This window comes from Anomalospiza imberbis, chromosome 13 (genome assembly GCF_031753505.1).
Source record: "Anomalospiza imberbis isolate Cuckoo-Finch-1a 21T00152 chromosome 13, ASM3175350v1, whole genome shotgun sequence".
NCBI classification, from domain to species: Eukaryota; Metazoa; Chordata; class Aves; order Passeriformes; family Viduidae; genus Anomalospiza; species Anomalospiza imberbis.
Window position 1 is genome coordinate 9906257 of NC_089693.1, and position 21362 is coordinate 9927618.

The window sequence follows — 21362 nt, forward strand, 5'->3', positions numbered from 1 at the left end:
AAAACTAACAGAATTATGTATTTAATGTTTACTTTTCATTTTATAATTCTAAATGCTGTGGCCCAAATCCTGCTTGCTCTTTTGAAGTTACAGCTGTTAGCTTATGTTTAGCCCATGATGTAAAAAAACAGTGTTTAAAAAATACTTCTGAATTCACCTTATTAAAAATATTATTCACACCAATTATAACTGAAGTAAATGTGGATCCTGTATCTGAACATGGAATATCTGCTCTTAAAAGAGCTGTTATATCTAATTCTTATTTTCACATTTGTAAGTAACACATTTTCTGGAGTTTTGTCATTTAAAAGGAAAGGGAGTACCACAGTGGCTGTTCAACAGAACTGCTATGACACAAATATTTAGGTCACCAGATGCTGCCTATCATTTAGCATCAAAGATTAGTTTTTAAGAGTTGAAATAGCAGGTGTAATTGTATCTGGTAAATCTATCTTTGAACTCCAAATGCCCTTCCTGCTTGAGAGTTCAAATCCAATAACATATTACTTTTTTCCTTCTCAGATGTAACTTCTGAACGCAAATGGAACTATATAATTCTGTTTTCAGCAGACTCTTTGATGGAAAAATGTTTCTCTCCAATAACTTTGAAGCTCATACCATGCCATATGCGCTGAAATTAATTTTCTCAGCTTTTCTTACTGCTCCATAAAAAAGCTTTGGGTTTATTTTTAGTAAAGATTTTATATTTTGCAATATTGTTATCTTTGTGTTTGTGGACCAAGTACAGTCAGAATACAAATGCATGTAAGAATCAACAATCCACAAAAAGGAGAAACCAGTCGAGTTTATGGACTCTTATGTATTCAGCAGGAGAAAAGATTCACTTCAAGACTAATGATTATATGTATCAATATTCTTCCTATATTTTTGTAGTTAAGGTAACAATTATTTTGTCTACTCAGTTAGTAAATACAACCCAGTATGAACCATTCAGGTCTTCTCCTGGAATTCTTGGAGTCTCCCACATGTTTCTCCTGATTAGATATTCGCTGTGGTATTTTTAAAGGTAAAAATACACAAACTATTTGAAGATTCTGATAGATACTGCAAAGGTGTCATTATAGTTCCAACATGAAATTATAATAGCCCAGAGACATCTCTGAGAAGCTCACATTTTGTAAGCCTTTTTGCATCCAACACACTGTAATTTTTTTCCTGATGTAGCCTTTCATATGCAACCTACAGACTAATGAGAGCACATATCCTTGGGGCACAGGTAACATTCACCTAAACTCATCTCCTTAACATCAGGAGGGTCAAACTCCAGGCTTTGAAGGTCTGGGTTCAGTTCTTGCTTCACTGTGTGCCCTTTGTTCAACTTTGGGTACTATGCTATAGGTACAAATGTAATCCAAGAAAAAGCAAGAATGTATTTTGCATTCTTTTGAAAACATTATTTTGATCGACTGAAAAGCCCCCCCAAAACCACATCATTCTAATCCTCATTAATAAATAAAAAATATGGTTCTCTTTCTTTCTTCCTCTCCCATCTATACCTTACTCAAACAAATCACATTGAAAACAAATTTGTTTTTACTTTCCATTTTTCGCTAAACAAATGTTTTAAAGGGGCTGGTCAATTTTCTTCCCATTTTCAAAGCTACATTATTCAATTAGGAGGAGAAAGTCCAAAAAAAGATGTGTGCAGTTTTTCCTGAAAATTTAGCATTGTAGAGGCAGAGCACACTGCAGATGATAAAGATCAAGTAACTGGGAAAATCAGGCAGCAAACATTAATCAAGAGCTGTTTGTGCAGTAAGTACTTACTGTCATTAACCCTCCAACAAGGTCACTTGTATGTGGATCCTCATCTTTTGTCCCCAGTTGTGGAGAGTACAATTCAGTGGTTCTTAAAATCTCCAAAGCCCGGTCTAAAGCTTCTGCAACTGGCATGGGACTGCTCTCTTGTGCAGCATTGATGATGTTTATTACCTAATGTAGCATCAGACATATTGTGAACTTAGAAGTGATTTTTAAAAACAGAGACACTCATTAATTACTATGGAAAACTCAGGAAAATAACAAGACATAAAACTTTAATCTGCATGGGGAAAAAGCAAAATGAAAGGGATGTTACTGAAACGCTGACGTTTGCTACTGACTCTGGGAATAAGATAGTGGCCTTAAGGACAGCAATCTTATTAATGACTTTCCCCTCCAAGGCACAGCCTCAGAATGTCTCTGAATGGATTTAATGTAGCTTTCTCCCACTTGCCTCTCACAATTTGTTAAAGAGCTGTTTTTCGACAAATCTTTGAATAGTTTCAGAATGCAGTTGACAATGCATAAGTAAGAAGGAGGAACTCCAGTCTCTCCTTCTTAAAAAGGGTAATGTGATGGCTGACTCCATGGATGACACTGTACCAAGTTTGGGAGATCTTTGCTCAGAGTATCTGCCTTTTTGAATCTACAGCACTGGGGGGTGGAACAGGGGAAGGAGCTGCACCAGAGGCTGGTGCTGTCCTGGAGCCTCATGCCCCAGTGCTGCAGCACACCACAGCTGTGACATTACCTTGGTGATGGGAGCCTCGATCGTCATGGAATGGACCCTGGCCATGGAGGAGCGGCGCCGCTGGGAGCTGCCTGCGTGCAAAACAGAGCAGAATTTGTACCCTGATTGCAGAGACAAGGCTGGACTGGAGGATCAGCCAGGAACTCCTGAGGCCTTTTCTGCACTGCTTACCCTGCTGTGCCTTTCAGAGGCAATCTACTGCAGAATGCACAACTGCAAAGAGATGCAGGCTGAACTGCTGATGTCCCTGATTAGAGATAAGTGGCTATAACAGCCTGGCAAAATCATGGCTTTGCTTTATTATTTTAAATATTCAGTTACAAACTCAGTTAAAAGACTAGAGAGATATGTGTGTATAAACTGGCAGAAACAGGTAGGTAACCACTGAATTTAGATTATTACAGGATGTATCTACTCTTGCTGCCTGATGCAATATGACAAGTCATAATGAGTCAGCTTCCAAGCTGAGGTAAATCACTGAAGCTCTTTTGAAGTGGGTTTTGGCCTATTACATTGGAAATTTAAAAACAAATGTTTTATATTGGTTACCAATTTTGGTTCTGCAAAGAAAAGGTCAAGATGAGATTTTTCTGGATATTGTGCTACCTATAAAATGCAGACATTTTTGTTACTTATTGTGCTGAGCAGTTCTTAACAAGAAGAGTCAATGCTATTTTTGCTATACTGGAACATGACTGTATTCTCACTGCCACAGACATGCTTCACTAGTGTATGCTGCCTAGACTGTGATGAGGGATGATTTAAGAGAAGCATGTAAGTGTCAGCAACAGTTTTGAGTATGTGACTCATCTATCAGGTTTGGGGTGATCTAACAGAGCAAAATACAACACAGTGAAAGAAAACAAAATTAAGAAAAAAATATCTTCATATCTCTATCAAGGGAAGAGGTAAGAAATGTAATAATTTGTGTATTGGGTTTGCATGACAACTCTAACTCCACCAGACCCAACATGATGAGTTGTTTCACATACCATCACTCCCACGTGATGTTGTGGATCTGACATCCAGGGATCCTTTCCTCATGTCTTTGTGTCTGCATGTCTGAGTATCTGTGAAGAAAATGATATTGCATAATGACACAAAGTTTTGCCTAAGATGCATGTTAAAGGAACTGAAGCTCCGAAAAGCCTGGCAGCAGCTGAGTGACATCGACCTCAATGCTTCAGCAGATGAGAGCTGATCAAAGTGCCTTTTAAAGCTCTTGCCCTATTCCACTGTCCTGAACCCAGTCAAGTTCTCAGGCAGAACATGCCTAAATGTTTGTGCAGAAGGAAACAGCATGGAGAGAAAAGCTCCTGTTTTGCCACTGTGACACAATTGCAGTTGTGAACACAACTTGTGCAGCACACCTGAGCTCACTCAAGTAAACACTGCCACCAGGCACTGGTAGGCCACAGCAGAGCACATGCCAGCAAGTGGGGCAGTGTGTCCCAGGTTCCTTAGGGACTCCAAGCTTCAGCCTGTGCTAAGATTACAGTTAACAACAGCATGGATGCCAAGGATGCCCTCACTGAAGTGCTGATATGTGGGATGAGGGTGAAGGACAGTGTTGGTCATCCTCATTTCTACCCATATGCAAGCTCCCCACAGTGCAGCTCAAAGCAATGCAGACACTGGTGCCACGTGCTGCAGAGCAGCCACAGCAACACGACGACATGACAGCATCCTTCTCATTTCTGTCACAGGGATCCACCACCTACAACTGAATTGTGGCACTGAACCCAGCGATACCATGACACCAACTTGGGGCCCTGTGACAGCGTTTTCAAAAGTGGGCTGCTTTATGTCACCTCTAAAGTAAGTGAGGCAGGTAGAGAGGGAGCTTGTATTTACTTTCCTGCCTTTTGAGCTGGATTCCCAGCTTATCACTAGGTAAATAGGACTGTTCTGTGAAACTGTGCTTTCAGTCAAATCACTAACAGTGGCCTTTATTCCCTCCCAAGGTATGTTCTCCAGTTCTTGAGAAAGAAGAGGCATGTCGTACCTGTCTGAGATTCAGCCTGAATACATTCACATGTCTTCTCCACCTACAATTCAGTATGAGAAATCCAGTTAGTCAGAACTCTGCCATTATTTTGTTACACTTAGGCTCAAACTGAAGTGAGCATAGCACTATTTTCACTTACCTTACTGTTGTCATTGCACAGTCTACTAATTGACACATAGTGTCTAATCTTTCTGCAGGCAAAAAACAGCGTGTTAATTCCCATCCAAACCTCAGCTCTAATTCAGTGTTGATACTTGGGTGCTCCAAAGGCTCAATTTAGGGACCAAGTGCAAGTGGCATAAAAATCTAGACATGCTTGAATCTTGCCCATGATCAAAGCACACAGTGACCTCAGCCCATAACAACCCTTGGCAAGAGCCATGAAAGGAGCACAGAGAAGTGAGCATGGAAGGACACAGTGCAGGTGCTCAGTGAAACAGGATGTAGGTCCTGGTGACACCAACACAAAGCACAGAAAGACCAGAGGGTGCACTTGCACTTCAGGGAGAATTAGAAGAGTCGGAGTCACAAGTGACCACATCTGCATCTTTGGCTCCTTTTGGGGGAGAATTACAATTTCACTTTCCCTGCACACAACATATAAAGTTGATTTTGCCCCAAGGAATTAAGCGCAGAGGTCTGAGGCACCCTTCCTTGCATAAGCTTCCATTATACTCAGTAGCAGGATAATCCAATATCTGCTGAAGGCAACTGAACTCTAAACTGAGCCTTCATTCAGACACAAATCATGACTTTAGCTTTCACACTTACCCTCCCTGTCCAATGACAGGTAGTATCTTCACATTTTGTTGTATGCTATCTCCATTTTTCTTTTTCGCATAGTACATTCCTTGCCATTCCTGAAAAAATAATTCAAGTGGAAGGAAGTTCAGATAAAACATGAAGAGAAGCTGTAGCTTCATACCTTCTTTCACTGAAAGCTGTCTCACAATACAAAAGTAGGTAGGACTGGCTAAACTGTGCTCAAACCCTCAAATTTCTCCCCTGTAAGTAACCTGTAGGTCACTGTGTTGCTGCCAATGCATGGACAACTTCCAGAGGAACAGCCTGGGAACACTCTGATGGCAACAGCTGGAACTCAGGAACTGGGGGAATTAGCTGCATTCTCTTCCCCATCCTACCTCAGCGGTGTTGCAGGTCATCGTGGGGAGAGCTGGCAAAGAGCCCCGTGAGAGCAGGAGCTCAGACCAGCCTCTGCCTGGAGCAGAGTCCCCTGTCTTGGGGCAGCAGGTGTGAGTTCCCCAGGGACTCAGGACAGGAAGGTGACTGCAAATCTGTTAACACCACCCTCATCACCCTCCCTGCAGGATACACCATCTCTCCTGCATGGCTGGTATGTCTTATCACTGGGTAACATGAAATGTATCTGTGACTAAAAGTGCTTTGGTATCCCAGCACATTTATTTTCCATACTGTCAGTTTACTATCAAATGCAGCAGAGATTTATTTTATTTCTTTTAAAGCAGAAGAGAGCCCAGTAGAATAGCTCCTGGATTCTGTCTCCCCTCTAAAAGCACTCTGGTTTTAGGATTGCCCATGTGTTTCCATCCTAGAATAGCTGTTGGTGGTCTTTTTTAACAGATGCATATTTTGAGCTGGGCATTTATTAAATACCAAGTGATTAATGAATAATTAAATCCATCTTGCATGTGCACTTAACACAAACTGCTCAGGCCAATTACTGTATTTCAGTTGAGCTCAACAAACTGTAGATCAGATCTTATGTATGTGAAAATACCCTCATGAGGCACACAATATGTATTTATTTATGTGAGACTGACAGATTTCACAGTCAAGCCAGCCAGAACACAGGTACAGAGAGAATAGTTTTACATTTATGTGGATGGAGCCAGCAAATAAAGACTCCAGCCCACAGAGAACTGCATGGTGACAGGCTGTACAGAAAAAAATATGAAAGGCTTTTCTGAGGATCTGTCAGAGAAGAGAACTGTGAATAACAAACTGTGTAGTGAGCATAATGTCTTCTGTGAGCTGTTTGAGGAATACAAATGAAGATAAAGCAAGCACCACAAAATTCAATGCTCTCATAATTAAAAGTATGCACATCAATAGTTTCCTGACAACCAGGATGAGGTAGAGATGAGTAATTGATCTCTAACCCAGGTAATAAACCCAGGATGTGCACAAAGGGGTGAAGTCATAAACTACAGATTGGATAATTCCCTCATTGAAAGCCTATCCTTTTCAAGGCAGGTTATTCACTAATGCGCTCTTCTTAGTCAACAGATCGATTTTTAAACCTGTGAATTTCTAAAACCTGTGAAACTGTGGCAGGAAATGTGTGAGGGAAAAGGTCAGTGCAATTCTGAGAAGCAGGAGGTCCAAGCCAAACTCCTGCTGGTAGGTGAAGTTCTCCCAGGGATGCCACTTCAACGTATTTTAAGAACACCATATGCTCTCTCCCAGAGCCTCTGTCAGCCATCCAGCAGAGAAGAGCTATTCCCAAAATGTGCTGTCAGTCAAGCCCATGGTTATGTCTGCACTGGAGCCACACGAGCACCGTGAGCAGCTCCTGCTGTGGAGGGTGCTGGGACCAAACCTGAGCAAACAGCACACACAGCAAACCCCACAGTGCCACTCCTTAAAGAGTGCATCACTGCTGAGGTTCCAAACTCCATGAAGAAGGTCAAGGCACACATCTATCCACTGAGAACTCGCACAGTAAGGAACCCCCAGCTCAGCCTTCCTTTTACACTGGGGCTTCCTGCACTAGACAGCAAAGTTCAGCAAGCTGCTTGCAGAAAACAGAGCAAACCAAAATAAACACACGACATCACGAACACAATCTCACAGAACTCAAGGCTGAGCTAGGAAGGTGCTGCCAGAGACCTTTATCACAGAGTGTGATTGCTCTCCCACCCCCTCTGCAGAGAACTTGCGAGCACTTCCCAAAGGGTGAGAGGAATTGCATGGCTTGTCTGCTTTATCAGTAGGTGTTCGTCTCACTGCAGAGAAAGCAAAACTAAGAGCAAACTGCAGAGATCAGAGGCAGCAAGAATTCTAGTCAGAATTGCACATTTCATCTTAATGGATGCAATTTGAATCATGAAACAGAAGAATGAAGAAAAGCATAACTCTTTTTTAACTCCACAAGTATGGATGGATGAGCATTTCAATAATTGGCTTCTGGCAAATTACAGACAGCTGTAGTAACAAAAAGTTCGCTTCCAGAGATATGGTTTTTGCTAAGAGAAACAACATCCTGACCCAAGAATCCCGATGTACCTTGAAATTTCCAATTTTTGATTACAACACCTGTGAACTTCTGTTTGATTATACTGAACTTGCTAACAGCACTATGCTTGTCAGCACAAGAGGTGAAATGCTGCAAGAGTCCATCTTCCTAAATTCCATTTAGAGCCAAGATAAATTTCATGCAGCTTAGATTTTTCCAAAGATCAGAAAAACTTGCTTTCTATTATTTCTACTACTATGTTAGTATAGTACCATATTTGTTCAAAAAAAACCAAACCTGTTGACAGGAGATTATCACAGCAGCAGATAGTTTCCTTTTTTTGATATGCTGTAACCTACAGTAGCCAAAATATGGCCTAATGCAGTGAGAAGCAGTCTTCTAAATTTAGAATATAAAGAAAACTACACACAGACCACGTCAGAATGATCCAGGTAACTCAGGCACCTCTGAAAATGATTTCAAAATTTCAAGTATTTCAAAGGTTGTTTCTCACAGTTAACCTCTACTTGCAAATGATTCCTGTAATAATTTAATTGGCAATTCATTTTTATATTAACATATAAATTTAAGGTTGCATAGATTACATATTATAAAATGTCCCAGAGGGAAACACAGAACACCTGCAAACAGAATATATCCACCTAAACCAGCTTAAGCTGTTCCAGACAGACACGTTCTTCAGTACTTCATTAGCCCTCACTGTTAAAGCCACAATCAGGAGTAAAATTAGTACAAGGAAGAAGATGAATTAGGTTTAGATTTCTGTCATTCATATTGTAAAATATATTTCCATTATTAATAAATTTTTATCAGCTCACTAAAATATTAAAAATTTTATCACTTTATATCTTGAGAATTGATGGTGTGGATTTAAAGCCTTACACATCTAATGCATTTGAATTATAACTTAATAAATACTCCCTTCTAACGTCAGTTTTGTGTTGCACACATTTACTGAAATATCTTCAGTCAGACAACAGAAGTGTGAAGCACCATAATCCAAACTACTGTCTGGTGCTGGGATCTGTTCCAACAGGCCAACACACGTGGAAATGAGCGGCACAATCTCCCTGAAACGCAGGTGGAATCTGCTCCCAGCTTTTGCCACTGAGTGCTGTGTCAGCACCCTGACCCCAGAGCATGACTCACCACAACTTTGCAGTTGTGCTTTAGCATCCCTGCCTAGATGCAGTGCCCTGATTCCCTCTGGCATCTCCCTGCTCTGTGCCAATGCTGTGCTGCTCCCCACGGACAGTGCCCATGAGCCTGGGCCATGGGGCATCACCAAACACAGCCCTTCCCAAATCTCTCTGTGCAACCTCCATGATCTTCTCCCTGCAAGGCACTATGTCATGTTCAATGACACCAGACACCAGCCCATCTCTGAGCAATGAACCTTTCCAATGGAAATCCATTAGACAGCTCCCATGCCATTAGGGAATTAAACAGATTGGCAGCTGGCAGCTGACACTGCCTATCACTTTCAAGTGATATTGCAAATGTCTCCTTGGTATTTTTACATTCTGAACTTGCAAATCAGCTTCCACATTTCATGGTGAAATTCTTCAAAATGGTACTTTTCTCATTTACATAGCACCAGATAACATGTGCATCCATCTCATTTTTCTTCAGCACTCCCACACCATTTGCTATGAACAGCATAAATTACATAGAAACGCAGTAAGTCGCTTATTTTTGTAAAACAAGTATCTCTACCAAGGAAGAAAAGAGAAAGAAGCCCTTAAAAATGAGAAGATGTTTACTTCCTGTTTTTGTTTTAAGTTGCAAATGCTCTGTGTCTGTGAAGCTGCAAGTCACAATGGGTTTCACAGCTGAACTGCAATAACTTTTACAGGTAGCAAATAAAAGTGATACAATGCCGTTACTCACCTTTCCTATCTTTATGCAGGAATTAATAGTATCTAGGAAATCAGCTTTTTTTTCATTTATAGGCACTTCTGTTAATTCCTTTTCTATTAGTTCACCTATTTGATAGCCCATCATTGTTTCAAAAGCAGGATTGACGTACTGTGAGATAAAAAAAACAAACAAATACCCATTCAACAGCATACTTAAAGCACAAGAGAATCCCTTGTTTTACTTTCTTAACCAGGAGATCTCTTTCCCAGCCTGAAATAAATGTCTGCATGTGCTATTCCTGAGAGAGATGCTCACATTTTTTCTTTGTGAAGCAAACCAGGAATTTCCATGCTAGAATAGTTGTGCAGAGTGTGTGCACGTCAGCAAAGAGAGGGAAATTATACAAACAGCTGAGTATCACATATCCACAGAGTTTAGACAGACAATATAAATTCCTGAAAAACTGGCTCTGTCAGTACCCAAACTTACCTCAGTGTTCCTAAAATCACAAAATGGATGTTGGAATACAACAGGACTATTATCCATATCGACTGGCAAATTCATAATCTTATTCTGTGTAAAGGCCAGCCATCACTATGCCCCTGTCCAGGCAAAGCCCAGCCAAGCAGAGTGGAAGCAGTGGGATTTAATAAAGCAGGCTTCTCCCTGAAGTGGATGTTGCATTTCACTGCGGCCCTTGCCCAATAAAGCTCAAGACTGGTACCAACAGCCCACCCCTTCACGGCCTCTCACTGCTGAGTTACAAGCACAGTCCTGGCAGAGCAGCATCTTAATGCCTTCACAATTTACAATGTTTTCACATGAGAGAAAGGAAAAGGTGCCACTCTAATTCTAATGGTTCTCCACTAAAAGCTCCCTCCCAAAGGAACCCTTCCTCCCCTTCCCTGTGCAAAAAGCTGGGCCGGCTGGAGCTCCAGGACTCCTGCAAGTGTCACTTCTCTCATACTCCAGGGCTGTCAGCAGAGGGACAAAGTTTGGTCTGAAAAAAGTGTATTTAGAACAACTTCAGGATGTGTACTGTTATTTTTGTAAAAGGGATGAAGAAGGCACATCCTTCAATGAAGTTGCCATTGTCAAGATTTGGATCAAGAAAGAACAATTTGTATGCATGTTATAATTCCCAGAGGCTTAGACTCAAGCACTTTACTGATAATAAAATCAATCATCATTGCTTCATAGCTAGGGATGGAACTAACTCCTTTATAAAGATGATGGTTTTCAGAACTGCAAAACTAAACTAAGCACAATTTCTTTTCCCTGTTTTAAAGAAATTTTTAAGAGAGGGTTGCATTCAAAAACAGTTGGCCCAAAAATGCTGATACATCAAATAGTATCAGATTTTAGAAAAAAAAAAAGCACAATTATTTGAATAGAACATCCATTAGACTTCAAAGAGCATCAAATTAACACAAAATATTTTTGGAAAAGAATTCACATAAGCCAGTGGCTGCATTCACTCTTGATATAGAGAATGAATGAATAATAGAGGAATCAATAAAAAAAATAGAAACAAGAGAGTAAATTCTTATTCATTCAGAAACAACAATCCCCTTAGAATTTATTTGATTTATGCCAGACACTTTAAATGGAGAAAATTCTACTCGACAGCTAAACTCACTTCAATCTTTTAGATCCATTAAGTTAGATTAGATTCTTGTGCTGTAAGAAAGAGTAAGTGTAATCATAGAGAAATAAAACACAGAGGAATTTTCTATACTTATGGCTGGAACAAACCTGTATTACATGGTCTTCACTTGTGATCTCAATGGCTTCTTGACTTTTCTCTAATGCTGTAAATAATGAATTACATGCCCTGGAGAAAAAAGAAAAAGGTATCAAAAATTTTTATCCACTTAATTCTTCTTATTAATGACAATAAAGTATTACAACTCCATACTAAATAATGTTGTAGTCTAACAAATAATGTATTTTCTTTAGGTAACTGATATTCTATAATTAACTGTTACAGATTAAAATAAATACTGTATTAAGGATCTGGCAAAATTGAAAATTCTCTGTTGATAATGTTTTTGGTAAAATTACCTTAGTTTGAATTGTGCCTGCACCTGTCCAAATTCCAGCTGAATCAACTCATTGTAACAGGCCATTCTACTAGAATTTTCCACATATCTCTGCAAATAAAAGGTTAGAAATATTTCATTAATACACATTCCTGTCTGCAAGGATTTAAAGACCTGATTTCTTTTGCTTGCTAAAGAACCAGAAAAGGAGTAGGTATGCCAAAAATGAACATGCTGGGATATGAGCAATGAGAGAAGATTATTATTTGGTACCAGCAAAACTTTTCAAGTTACTGCATTTTGAAAAGGTGACAGATCCTCATGGCAATGAGGTTCAACCAACCTGTTTATTCTCTGTGATTGTCAGCAGGATCAATGTCTTTCAAAAAATCTACTTTTAGCTTTCATGCTACTTATTTAAAATAGCAGTGAAAAAAATGTTGGGTCTCAAGTAGTTAAAATTTGAAATTATTATGAGTTTCCAATTGCTAATATCCTAAATTGTCTATATAGATGAAAATAACATTTCCTGTAAGATATGCCTTTATTGACCTTGGGGTTTTTATAGCAATGATCTCAGTATCTTTCACTTTTTGAAAACCATTTCATATTTTCCAGGTATGAGCCTGAATGTTAAATCTTTGTTCACACTAAACTCCCACAGACATGGATATTTTGGGCAGGAGGATTGATTATCACAGGTAAACCACCACAATCAAAGCTCCTAAACAAATTTTTCTATGCTCTGCCATTAGCCCCATCTCCAAGGCTATGATCCATAAATAATTCAGAACCTGTGTTGAATTACTTATGTGCCCTCTGGAATGACTCTGTTCATATAAATGCCATTATCTTCAGGCTGTAGCATTTCCTGGATCAGGACCATACTAGAAATAAGCAGATGGGTGCAAATGGAATGTGATGGAACAGCAAAAATCTGGTGAGCACGCAACCAAATATTTGGAACTGTGCTGTAAATCAGGCCCAGCCTTGTTCTACTGTCAGCTGAAGGCAATAAGGTACCCACTGAACTGATGCACTAATTAGCACCTTTTCTGCTCATCTGGAACAGTTGCCAAGGAACAGATTCAATGCAATACTTCTCAGGTGCCTCCAAACAATAGCTAATAGCACTTGACAGTGTGTGAAGCCTGTTTACAATGGGAATTGGCATTTGATAGAAGAAATTTCCCACAGCACATTCTGTTGTTCATTGCAAGCTGCTCTCTGACTCTACCACTAATCAATTTGTCAATGTCAACTTTTCAAGGAAAGGATCATGAATTTAATCTAATATAAATGTATGAAGTAGAGAAGTCACAGTCCCACTTCTTACATCCCCAAGAGTGTCATGTGAGCGTTCAGAATTGGGACACAGAAGAATGAGCAGCACGAAAAAGATCTACAAGGTTGGATCGCTGACACAAATGGTGACTGACAGCCAAACTTCTGGAGAGCTTCTTGCATGACAATTTTGAAATGTCAGAGCAAGGCAGCCAAGTATAGCACATACCCTTGTGAAGCCAGCAGAGATCAGTGGCAATATTGATGACTCCTCACGATCAGTGTGCCTTTGAAACAAAGAGGATAAATCAGAGATGTTGTAATTAACTCAGACCAAATTTCACAATCCACTCATCTACTTGTATCCCAGATGTCACACTGAGGCTAATACTTCTAGATCCTTACAGGATATAGATATAAAACATACTTTTTGTATATTTTCTAAGGTTTCATCTTTGGCATGGATATTTTATTTTCCTGCACGCATGTAATGAGCTGCTTACCTAAAAAAAAAACAAACCTCTAATGCTTCAAGGAAACTAATTATTGAGCTAGATCATTGGACTTTTTCTGTACTGGATCCTTGTTGTTTATGCTGGCATTAGTCAGAAATGCACCTGAAAGTCTGCACAGCCAAAGTTTTAAGAAATTACTTGTTTTCTGAATGCACCAAATCTTAGATGGGCAACTCAAGATGCATGAATGAAGACAGATTTTCTAGTGCTGCCTACCCACTGCCTCCTAGTAAGTCACATTTGGGACACATTTCCAAATGAAGTATCTGAATAATCTAGCTATACTAACTGTTAAAAGACCCTTCAACATACATGAATGTATGGGTGGAAGCAGGAAGAAAGGCCATTATGTGAAGTGTCTGTCAATAAGCAGATTGAAGCTGGTCATGTTTAGCAGATGGCACAATACCTTTTATTTATGCAGGAAGTTTTGGATCTCGAAATGTTTATTCAGGGTCCTTTTTTGGTAGAGATGGTAGTGTATTTTTAATGGTAAATTTCAACACCTCAAAACTGGTTTTCAGAACTAATGTGCTCTGAGAAATTGTCATTCCCAAATTATACTTGGAGGAAATTATCTTCCTGTTATTTCATTTAATTAAATACACAGAATTTCTTTATTTTTTTACTTTTACATTATTTTATAAGTAATTTTTTCAAAGGAGGGGGAAGGAAATAGCCTAGGTAGTACTTTACTGAGATGTCATAATCTCTTTTGCTTTTAAAACTGCTGTGGTCAGATGATACTTTGTTCTGATCAAATTGTTCTATATTGCTTTTCATACTCAGCAGATCTCTGGTTTTCGCTGAGATTAATCATATTGAAAGGCAGATTAAGAAAGGTTCAAAACACAGATCTGCAAGACAGTTTTGTACAAGATGTTGCAGAAGTTGTTTGAAACATACTCTGAAAGCCTGCAGTGATGGCAGGGGAGTGCGAGGAGAAACCCAAAACAAAACTCAAAGTGAGATTCTTGAGTAAAAACCAAAGAAATTAAAAAAAAAAAGTCTATCCCAATCCTATAGTCAAGTATAGTAAAAGCTCTGGTACAGCACATTATTATTAGCACAATAGGAACTTCTAATTCAGGTTTTTTTATGTTAATGGTTTTTCAGGTTAACTTTTACAATGGTAAGCTTCACAGTTTTGATCACAGGTGAAAGGAAAGATATGAGTATTTACCTTTGTACCACACAAATAATTACTGTATTTTCTGAGGCTTTCGTTGTTCTGATAGACCTTTAAATAAAAAGCAAATCATTTAAATGCTTTTTAAATTCACATTTCAGAAAACATGGCTTTAGAGAACCTTCAGACAGCACTTTTCTTAAAATATCTCTTTCAAACCATTTAACAACAAAAGTCAAATCCCGAGCCTGCTGCTAAGAAAGAAGAATAAATGATATCTGAGACTCCACAAACATAGATTAATCTACAACTCAAGAACTCTCAGTTGGGGAATAGCAAAAAATATCCTCTCTGAAACAGCATATAATGGACTTGTTTGAAGCATTTGGCCTCACTCATGTAAGGTGCATTTTACTGAATTCGGGGACAGATTGGTAAAAATGGAACATGGGGAACAGCACTGCTACCTAGTCTTGGCCCGACAAAGATCTTATCTACTTGCCTCAGTTCAGCAAGAAGAGCCTTTGCCCCAGCAGAGTCCCCCAGGGCACACACTGTGCCCCTGGCACCCCTCCCCACAGCCCTGTTCAGTCTAGACACGTTCCCAAGGGCGACTTCACTGAGAAGGCTCTGGAGCAAGGCACTGCTGCCTGTCCAGGCTCTGTGGAGAGACTCACAAAAGCAAATATTTTCCTCCTTTTTTCATTCTTTACAGCAGTTTCTAAACTTATTTTTGGAGTCTGTTTGCAATTTTGCTCTTCATAACATATTTTAAAATGTTGTAGATACGGAAACGTGCACACCAAACATTGGCTGTTAGCACTGCGAGTTATTCAACAGGAAGTGACATTCCAAAAAAATTAGAACATCAATGAAGGGAATGAATTAATAAAGTTGCTTGGTGGCACATGCTATCTTTGCAGTTGATTTAGTGTGAAAACAAGGAACCAGGTATTTGAAAAAAAACACCAAACAACAAAAGAAAACCAGAAAAATACCCAACAGTTCACTATGGCAACAAAGTTGCACACTGTGGCTCCAAGCCAGGTGGAGCTTCAGAGACCCAGGACACAACCAAAAATGTGGCAGCTATCAGATGTAAAACACGGAAGTAACAGTATTTGATGCTGCCAGTGCACAGCTGTCTAAAACCAAAAAAATCAATGCTCTATGGAGTTTATAAAAAGTCATATAAAAGCAAAAAAAAAAAAATTTATGCTCTGTTCACTATATTGTTAAGCATTAATTACACTGAAACAATGCTTACCTGCACAATGCTTCTGCGTCAAAGTATCTGGAATGTCTATGGTCAATGATGATAATGTCATGGTGCTTATCTAGAAAACATTCTAGTGCAGACTGAGGTGTCCTGGCAAGATTACACCGAAATCCAGCCTTGTCACACGCCCAGCGGAACCCGCTACTCTGCTCGTCCTCCTCAGCAAACACTAAAAGTACCTGAGGTGGAGACAGGCAGTGGGTCATCACAAACAAATCTTACACTTACAGTAGATTCTGTGACCTTGCCCTGTTCTTAACATGTTTTTTAAAGCCACTTTTGAGGCTTAATCCGTTGTTTTTAAGAGAATTGCTTTCTACAGATCACTGCTTTTTTTATATTTGTCTGTACACAGAGGTGTTTCAAGTGGGTGAAACGGTCTGCCAGAACCATGGCATATCCACATGGGAAGAACAAGTTTTGGAACTGTCTCTCTTGTCGTTATCTACAGAGAGAGCTTAGGCAATCAGCTGAGACAAGATGCCCGTTTTTCAGAGAGTGTACATGAACCAACAGTAAATCCACTTCTCTGAAACTGTCTCACATGCGGCCTTTTTCTTGGGGTCTATTTTTCTTGCCAGGATCATATTCCAGAAAAGGGGGAAAAAATATAAAAACCCCAAAAACAACAACAAAACTCCATAGTTCATCTTGTATGAATCAGTATTTAATGCTGCTTCAATGGCATGACAAAAAGTCTCCTTTTCATTCCATCTCATCCTAATTCCCCAAAGTACTGGACGCTGCCCACTCTGTGGGATTTCTGGAAATTCTGGACAGGCTGGTCAAAAGGAACTCATGCCAGATTGAAATCGTAAGCAGCACCACTGTATATGGAGTACGTCCCCATGTGACTCCTACACAAAGCCTGCCATGGGATTTCTATGACAGAAGGAGATTATCATAGCTGAAATCCAGAACTGGAGGTCAGACCTGTGAGCCACTATTTGCTCTGTCCTAACTTGCCTTGTAATTGCCAGTAACTAATCTCTCTAAGTCTCTTTAAAATCAACACAATGCCTACAGACTAAAAGTATGATAAGGCCCAATTCCTTTAAAATATATTTCCTGTTCTAGGATTTAATACAGCAAAGAAGATTAACAAAGTCTGCTAAGGAAGATTCACTGATGTGATTGTGCTTTGCATCAGGACAATGTTTGCAGAAGAAAACTTCTCTTGTCTGAAAGAATACAGCATGGCAGACTACAGATCTGTGCCGATTGTGGGGATGGCTCAGCACACGCAGCCTTTTGGGAGAGATGGGTAACTAAGCCAGCATTTGGTCTATTGTCCCAAGACACCAGTCTTTCAGTAGTTGAATCAAGCCACACTCAGAAATGTTTTGGTCAGGCAAAGTGAAGCATGTGTAACTCACATCACATCCCACCGCTGTTTATCTTCTGTATGATTTTAGGAACTCCAGTGCTGTTACACTTTGGACCAGGCTGGTGAAATGTCAGCCAGTAAATCTTAACATTTCCATGTACTGCATATTTTTGTAAGAATGAAGGATTTTGCATACATTCAGTTCAGGTTCCTTTTACAGCAACCTGCAAAACTGTTTGCAAAAAACATGTAATAGTTTGGGCTGTATTTAGTGAAGTTAATCTATAACACTCCTTGAGAGGGGAAGAATGGGTTTCAACAATAGCACAGAAAGTCAGGAGATCTGAGTTGTATGATTGACTTTGGCAAGAATGTGATGTTGCCTACCTTCTCCTTCCCTCATACCTGCCAGCTATTTTACCAGGATAAATCAGTTGCATTTCAGAGTGGGCTACGACTGGACAAAAGTGATACAATCGTTAAGAACAATACAGGTGGCAGAAATACTCAAAGACTATTCTGATTTTGGGGAACAGCTGGATGAGGATGTCCTAAGATCTGATTTTTAATAATATTACTGTTCTGAAAATGGCTCAAGAAGATGATGTTAAACTGCAGTTCTTAAGACAGCCATTTTCAAATTATTAGGTCCACATTGCCTCAAATGAGGAGTTTTGCAATTACTGACAGAGGAACATCTTGCATGATTAATGGCTCAGTATGCCTTGGGTTATGGGAGAATTTCCAAAGGAAGTCCAAAGGAGTCATATATCTCTAAACCTCATGTCCATCCCAGGCCATGTACAAATGGCATAAACCATCGGGACAAAAGAGGATTAATTATTGTCAGTCACTAATGAATAATAAAAAATATATTTTACAAAACTCACTTCATATATTTTGTAATGATATTGCACATTTGGTTGGCTTGTTATCAGTTTGATGAGATTTTGATTAAGCATTTTACTACCAGTAAAATACAAAATGAGGCACAACTAAATTGATTACAAGGAAACTGATAGCAGAAAAAATAGATAACTCTATTTTTATGAGAGATGGTTGAAGAAAACAAGCAGGGTTTTTAGGACATCACATAGAGAAAAATGTCATGATAAAAATCTGTTATGTGCACATTATCTCTTGAGCAAAATTCTCTGTGAAGATCTCTATAATCCAAAAAATTCCAATAATAAATTTTAAGCTAACATCTGTGATATTTTAGAAATCAAGACTTCCATTTGAACTGGAATGTTACCTGAAGTTGATCTTGATGAAGTCTCATAGGGCCAAACTGCACATCTGTTACTGGTGCCTAGAAGAAATAAGAAGGGAACTTACTAAAGAGTAATACCTAAGGAAGAAGAAAAGTTATCTCGGTTATCTACCATTGTCTGGGAGATATATTGCCATCATTATGAGGCTGCATCTCCATGAGGGTCTTATTCTGGTTTTGTAAATTTATATGCTAAGCTGCATTAACAGAAATAACAAGCTAGTCTTCAAGTAATTTTTTACTGTTATTTCAAATGTAACAGATTAGTAATGAAAATCTGGGAGACAGATTGTTATTTTTCTGTATCCTCTGTATCACTCCAGCTGCTCTGCAAAACATGGAAGTGTTTAAAAACTGCTTCTTTTAAAGTCCAAAAAAGCATTAAAGCTCCAGGAGAAATGCAAAAATACATAATTCTTCTCTTAGAATTTCAAATGCAACAGGTGCCCAAATTTCAAATGTAACAGGTGCCCAAGGGTTCTACAGAAACACACTGATTTCATTTCTCCAAGAGCATTTTTCTGCATTCTCTGTTGCCCTCCCAATCCCTTCAGGGAAGGCTCCAGAACTCAGGAATGTGTTGGTATTCAGCATGCACTCAGCATGCAGCTTTGTTTGAAAAACCCTGCAAAAATGCTGTCATACACCATGCTTTTGCCATGTCAGCGATTCCCACGTTAGGTCCTGCTCAGGATGCAGGAGCTCTTGGCCACTCAAGCGCAGGATGGGTGATTAAAAGGGGAGCGCGGCAACCCGGAGCGGGCAAACGGCAGCGCGGCACGGCAGCTCTGCAGGCAGGGCTAAGGGTTTCCTCCTGATAGTGGGGTTTGTAGTTTGTTGTTAGTTGTGATTTGGTCAGCTGGTTTTGGGTTTTCTTGTTAGCAATGTTTTTTTCACGATCAAAAGCCGCAGCTAGTACAAGTGTATGTAGCCAAACGGAACCCTCCAGAAAGGAAGTGTCTGTCCAGACCCCTTCCTGTGCAGAGTGTTTGAGCTTTTCAGTGGTACCAGGGGCATTCCAGAAGAAGCCTGCCTGCGGAGTGAGCAGGTGAATGATCTCCTTTCGCTGGTGGCCAAGCTTAGGGAGGAAGTAGAAAGACTAAGGAGTATCAGATGAAAGGGAAAGGGAAATAGATTGGTGGAGTTCAGCCCTTCCATCCTTGAGGGAGGCCCAGCAGGAGTCAGGAGACTCCCATGCCTCCCACTGTCAGACAACAGGAGGAGACCTGGTGGATGAAGGGGAGTGGAAATGGGTCCCTGCTTGGGGAGGTAATAATAAAAATTCCTCCCAACCCCCATCACCTACCCAGGTGCCTCTTCAGAACAGGTATGAGGCCCTGGATCCAGAGGGTCAGCCAGATGATGTAGAAGAAAATGATCTGCCCAGTGAGCTTCCCAATTACACTTCATCTGTCAGACAGATCACCACCTCTGACATTAAAGAATAGAAGAGTAGTCATAGTGGGTGACTCCCTTCTGAGGGGAACAGAGGGCCCCTTATGTCGACCGGACTATCCCACAGGGAGGGTCTAGTCTAAAAAATTAGAGAGGCCAAAGCTCAGTTCAAACCTGATTTGGCAACTTCTGTAAAGGATAATAAAAAATGTTTTTACAAATATGGTAATGGTAAAAGGAAGGGTAAGACCAACTTTTGTTCTCTACTGGATGCAGGAGGGAACTCAGTACCTGCAGGTGAGGAGAAGGCAGAACACCTTCTTTGCCTCAGTCTTTAGTGGGAAGACAGCTTGTCCTCAGGACAACTGTCCTCCTGGATTGTTTTTTAATTCTTTGGACTTGATGATCTTGAAGGTCACTTCCAACCTAGTGATTCTGTGTAACTGAGCCAGGATCCTTCCCCCTCACTTGTCCCTCCGTGGGAAGGAGGGCAATGACCACAAGTGCTGTTTGTCACAACTGCTTCTCTTTTATATTATTAATCAAACCTCAACATGAATAACTCTTCAACTGGTATGAGACTATTTCTAAAGGAGTTAAACACATAAATACAGAGGGACATTCTAATAGGATTACACAGGTTTGGTTCTTTGAGAATTCCCATCAGGCATGCATCAGCACTTTCAATGTACTTAAATATTTTTTACCTCTTGTCCCAGAAATAAAAGCTAAAAAGCAGGAATAACAGTGTTGCCCATTGAAGACAGGAAACAAAGTCCAACCATTGGTCCTTGGAGTCACATAGACTCTTCAAAAGTAACTGGAGTTAAGAAATCAGAATAAAATAATCTTCGGCAATGCGGTAAATGTAAGACATCTCTGAACTGAAATGTTAAAAGGGCTGTTGAGCACAAAGGTGGCATTTTTACATTGCTCTTTTTCAAAATTAAAGCCCACTTGAAGATCAGATTTATTGCTTTGTAACCTATAATTTTTCCAGTAAGTAGTTTCAAAGAATCATCAGCACATCCCACAGAAAAATCTTTTAGAACTGCATGCCCCACTCTTTCTATGACCTTAATGCTCCATTGCTCAGCCCTAAGAGTATGTAATTTGTGATTTTATTTATCAACCTGGAAGTCATCGCTGCAACATTAAATAAGCAACAAACATGAGTCAAGGAAAAATGGCAACGCAGTGCCTACAAAAGCATGCCAGGATCCACTGTTAGCCTGTCTTGCTTAAGTGGGCCTTTAAGAGTTGATGTTAAAATGACAAGGAGGGGTTTCAGATTTATTCAGTCATTGTGGTCAGATAGGCTTAATTTAAATACACTCCAGTCATTTCTCTTTTCTGATCTTGAAACCAAAAATCTCTCTTCAGTTGGAAAACTCAAGCTGCTTTACTCTCCCCTGTGGTACGTCATCCAATTATTCAAAATATCCACTACAAAACGGCAAAGACTTTTGCTGATAACAT

At 39.8% G+C, this 21362-nt stretch overlaps 1 protein-coding gene across 4 annotated transcripts in view; it reads right to left on the reverse strand.

The window, feature by feature from the left end:
* Positions 1–21362, reverse strand: part of PDE8A (phosphodiesterase 8A) — a 144911-nt gene that overhangs the window by 13519 nt on the left and 110030 nt on the right. For all 4 annotated transcript variants that reach the window (XM_068203834.1, XM_068203835.1, XM_068203833.1 and 1 more), the window contains exons 2-14: positions 18471–18527; positions 15877–16067; positions 14664–14720; positions 13195–13252; positions 11704–11792; positions 11395–11473; positions 9670–9807; positions 5313–5401; positions 4681–4732; positions 4539–4581; positions 3526–3603; positions 2534–2604; positions 1789–1953 (exon numbers count right to left, since the gene is read on the reverse strand). In XM_068203834.1, the coding sequence (XP_068059935.1) occupies positions 1789–1953; positions 2534–2604; positions 3526–3603; positions 4539–4581; positions 4681–4732; positions 5313–5401; positions 9670–9807; positions 11395–11473; positions 11704–11792; positions 13195–13252; positions 14664–14720; positions 15877–16067; positions 18471–18527 (1167 nt within the window). The remainder of the gene's footprint in view (positions 1–1788; positions 1954–2533; positions 2605–3525; positions 3604–4538; positions 4582–4680; positions 4733–5312; positions 5402–9669; positions 9808–11394; positions 11474–11703; positions 11793–13194; positions 13253–14663; positions 14721–15876; positions 16068–18470; positions 18528–21362) is intronic.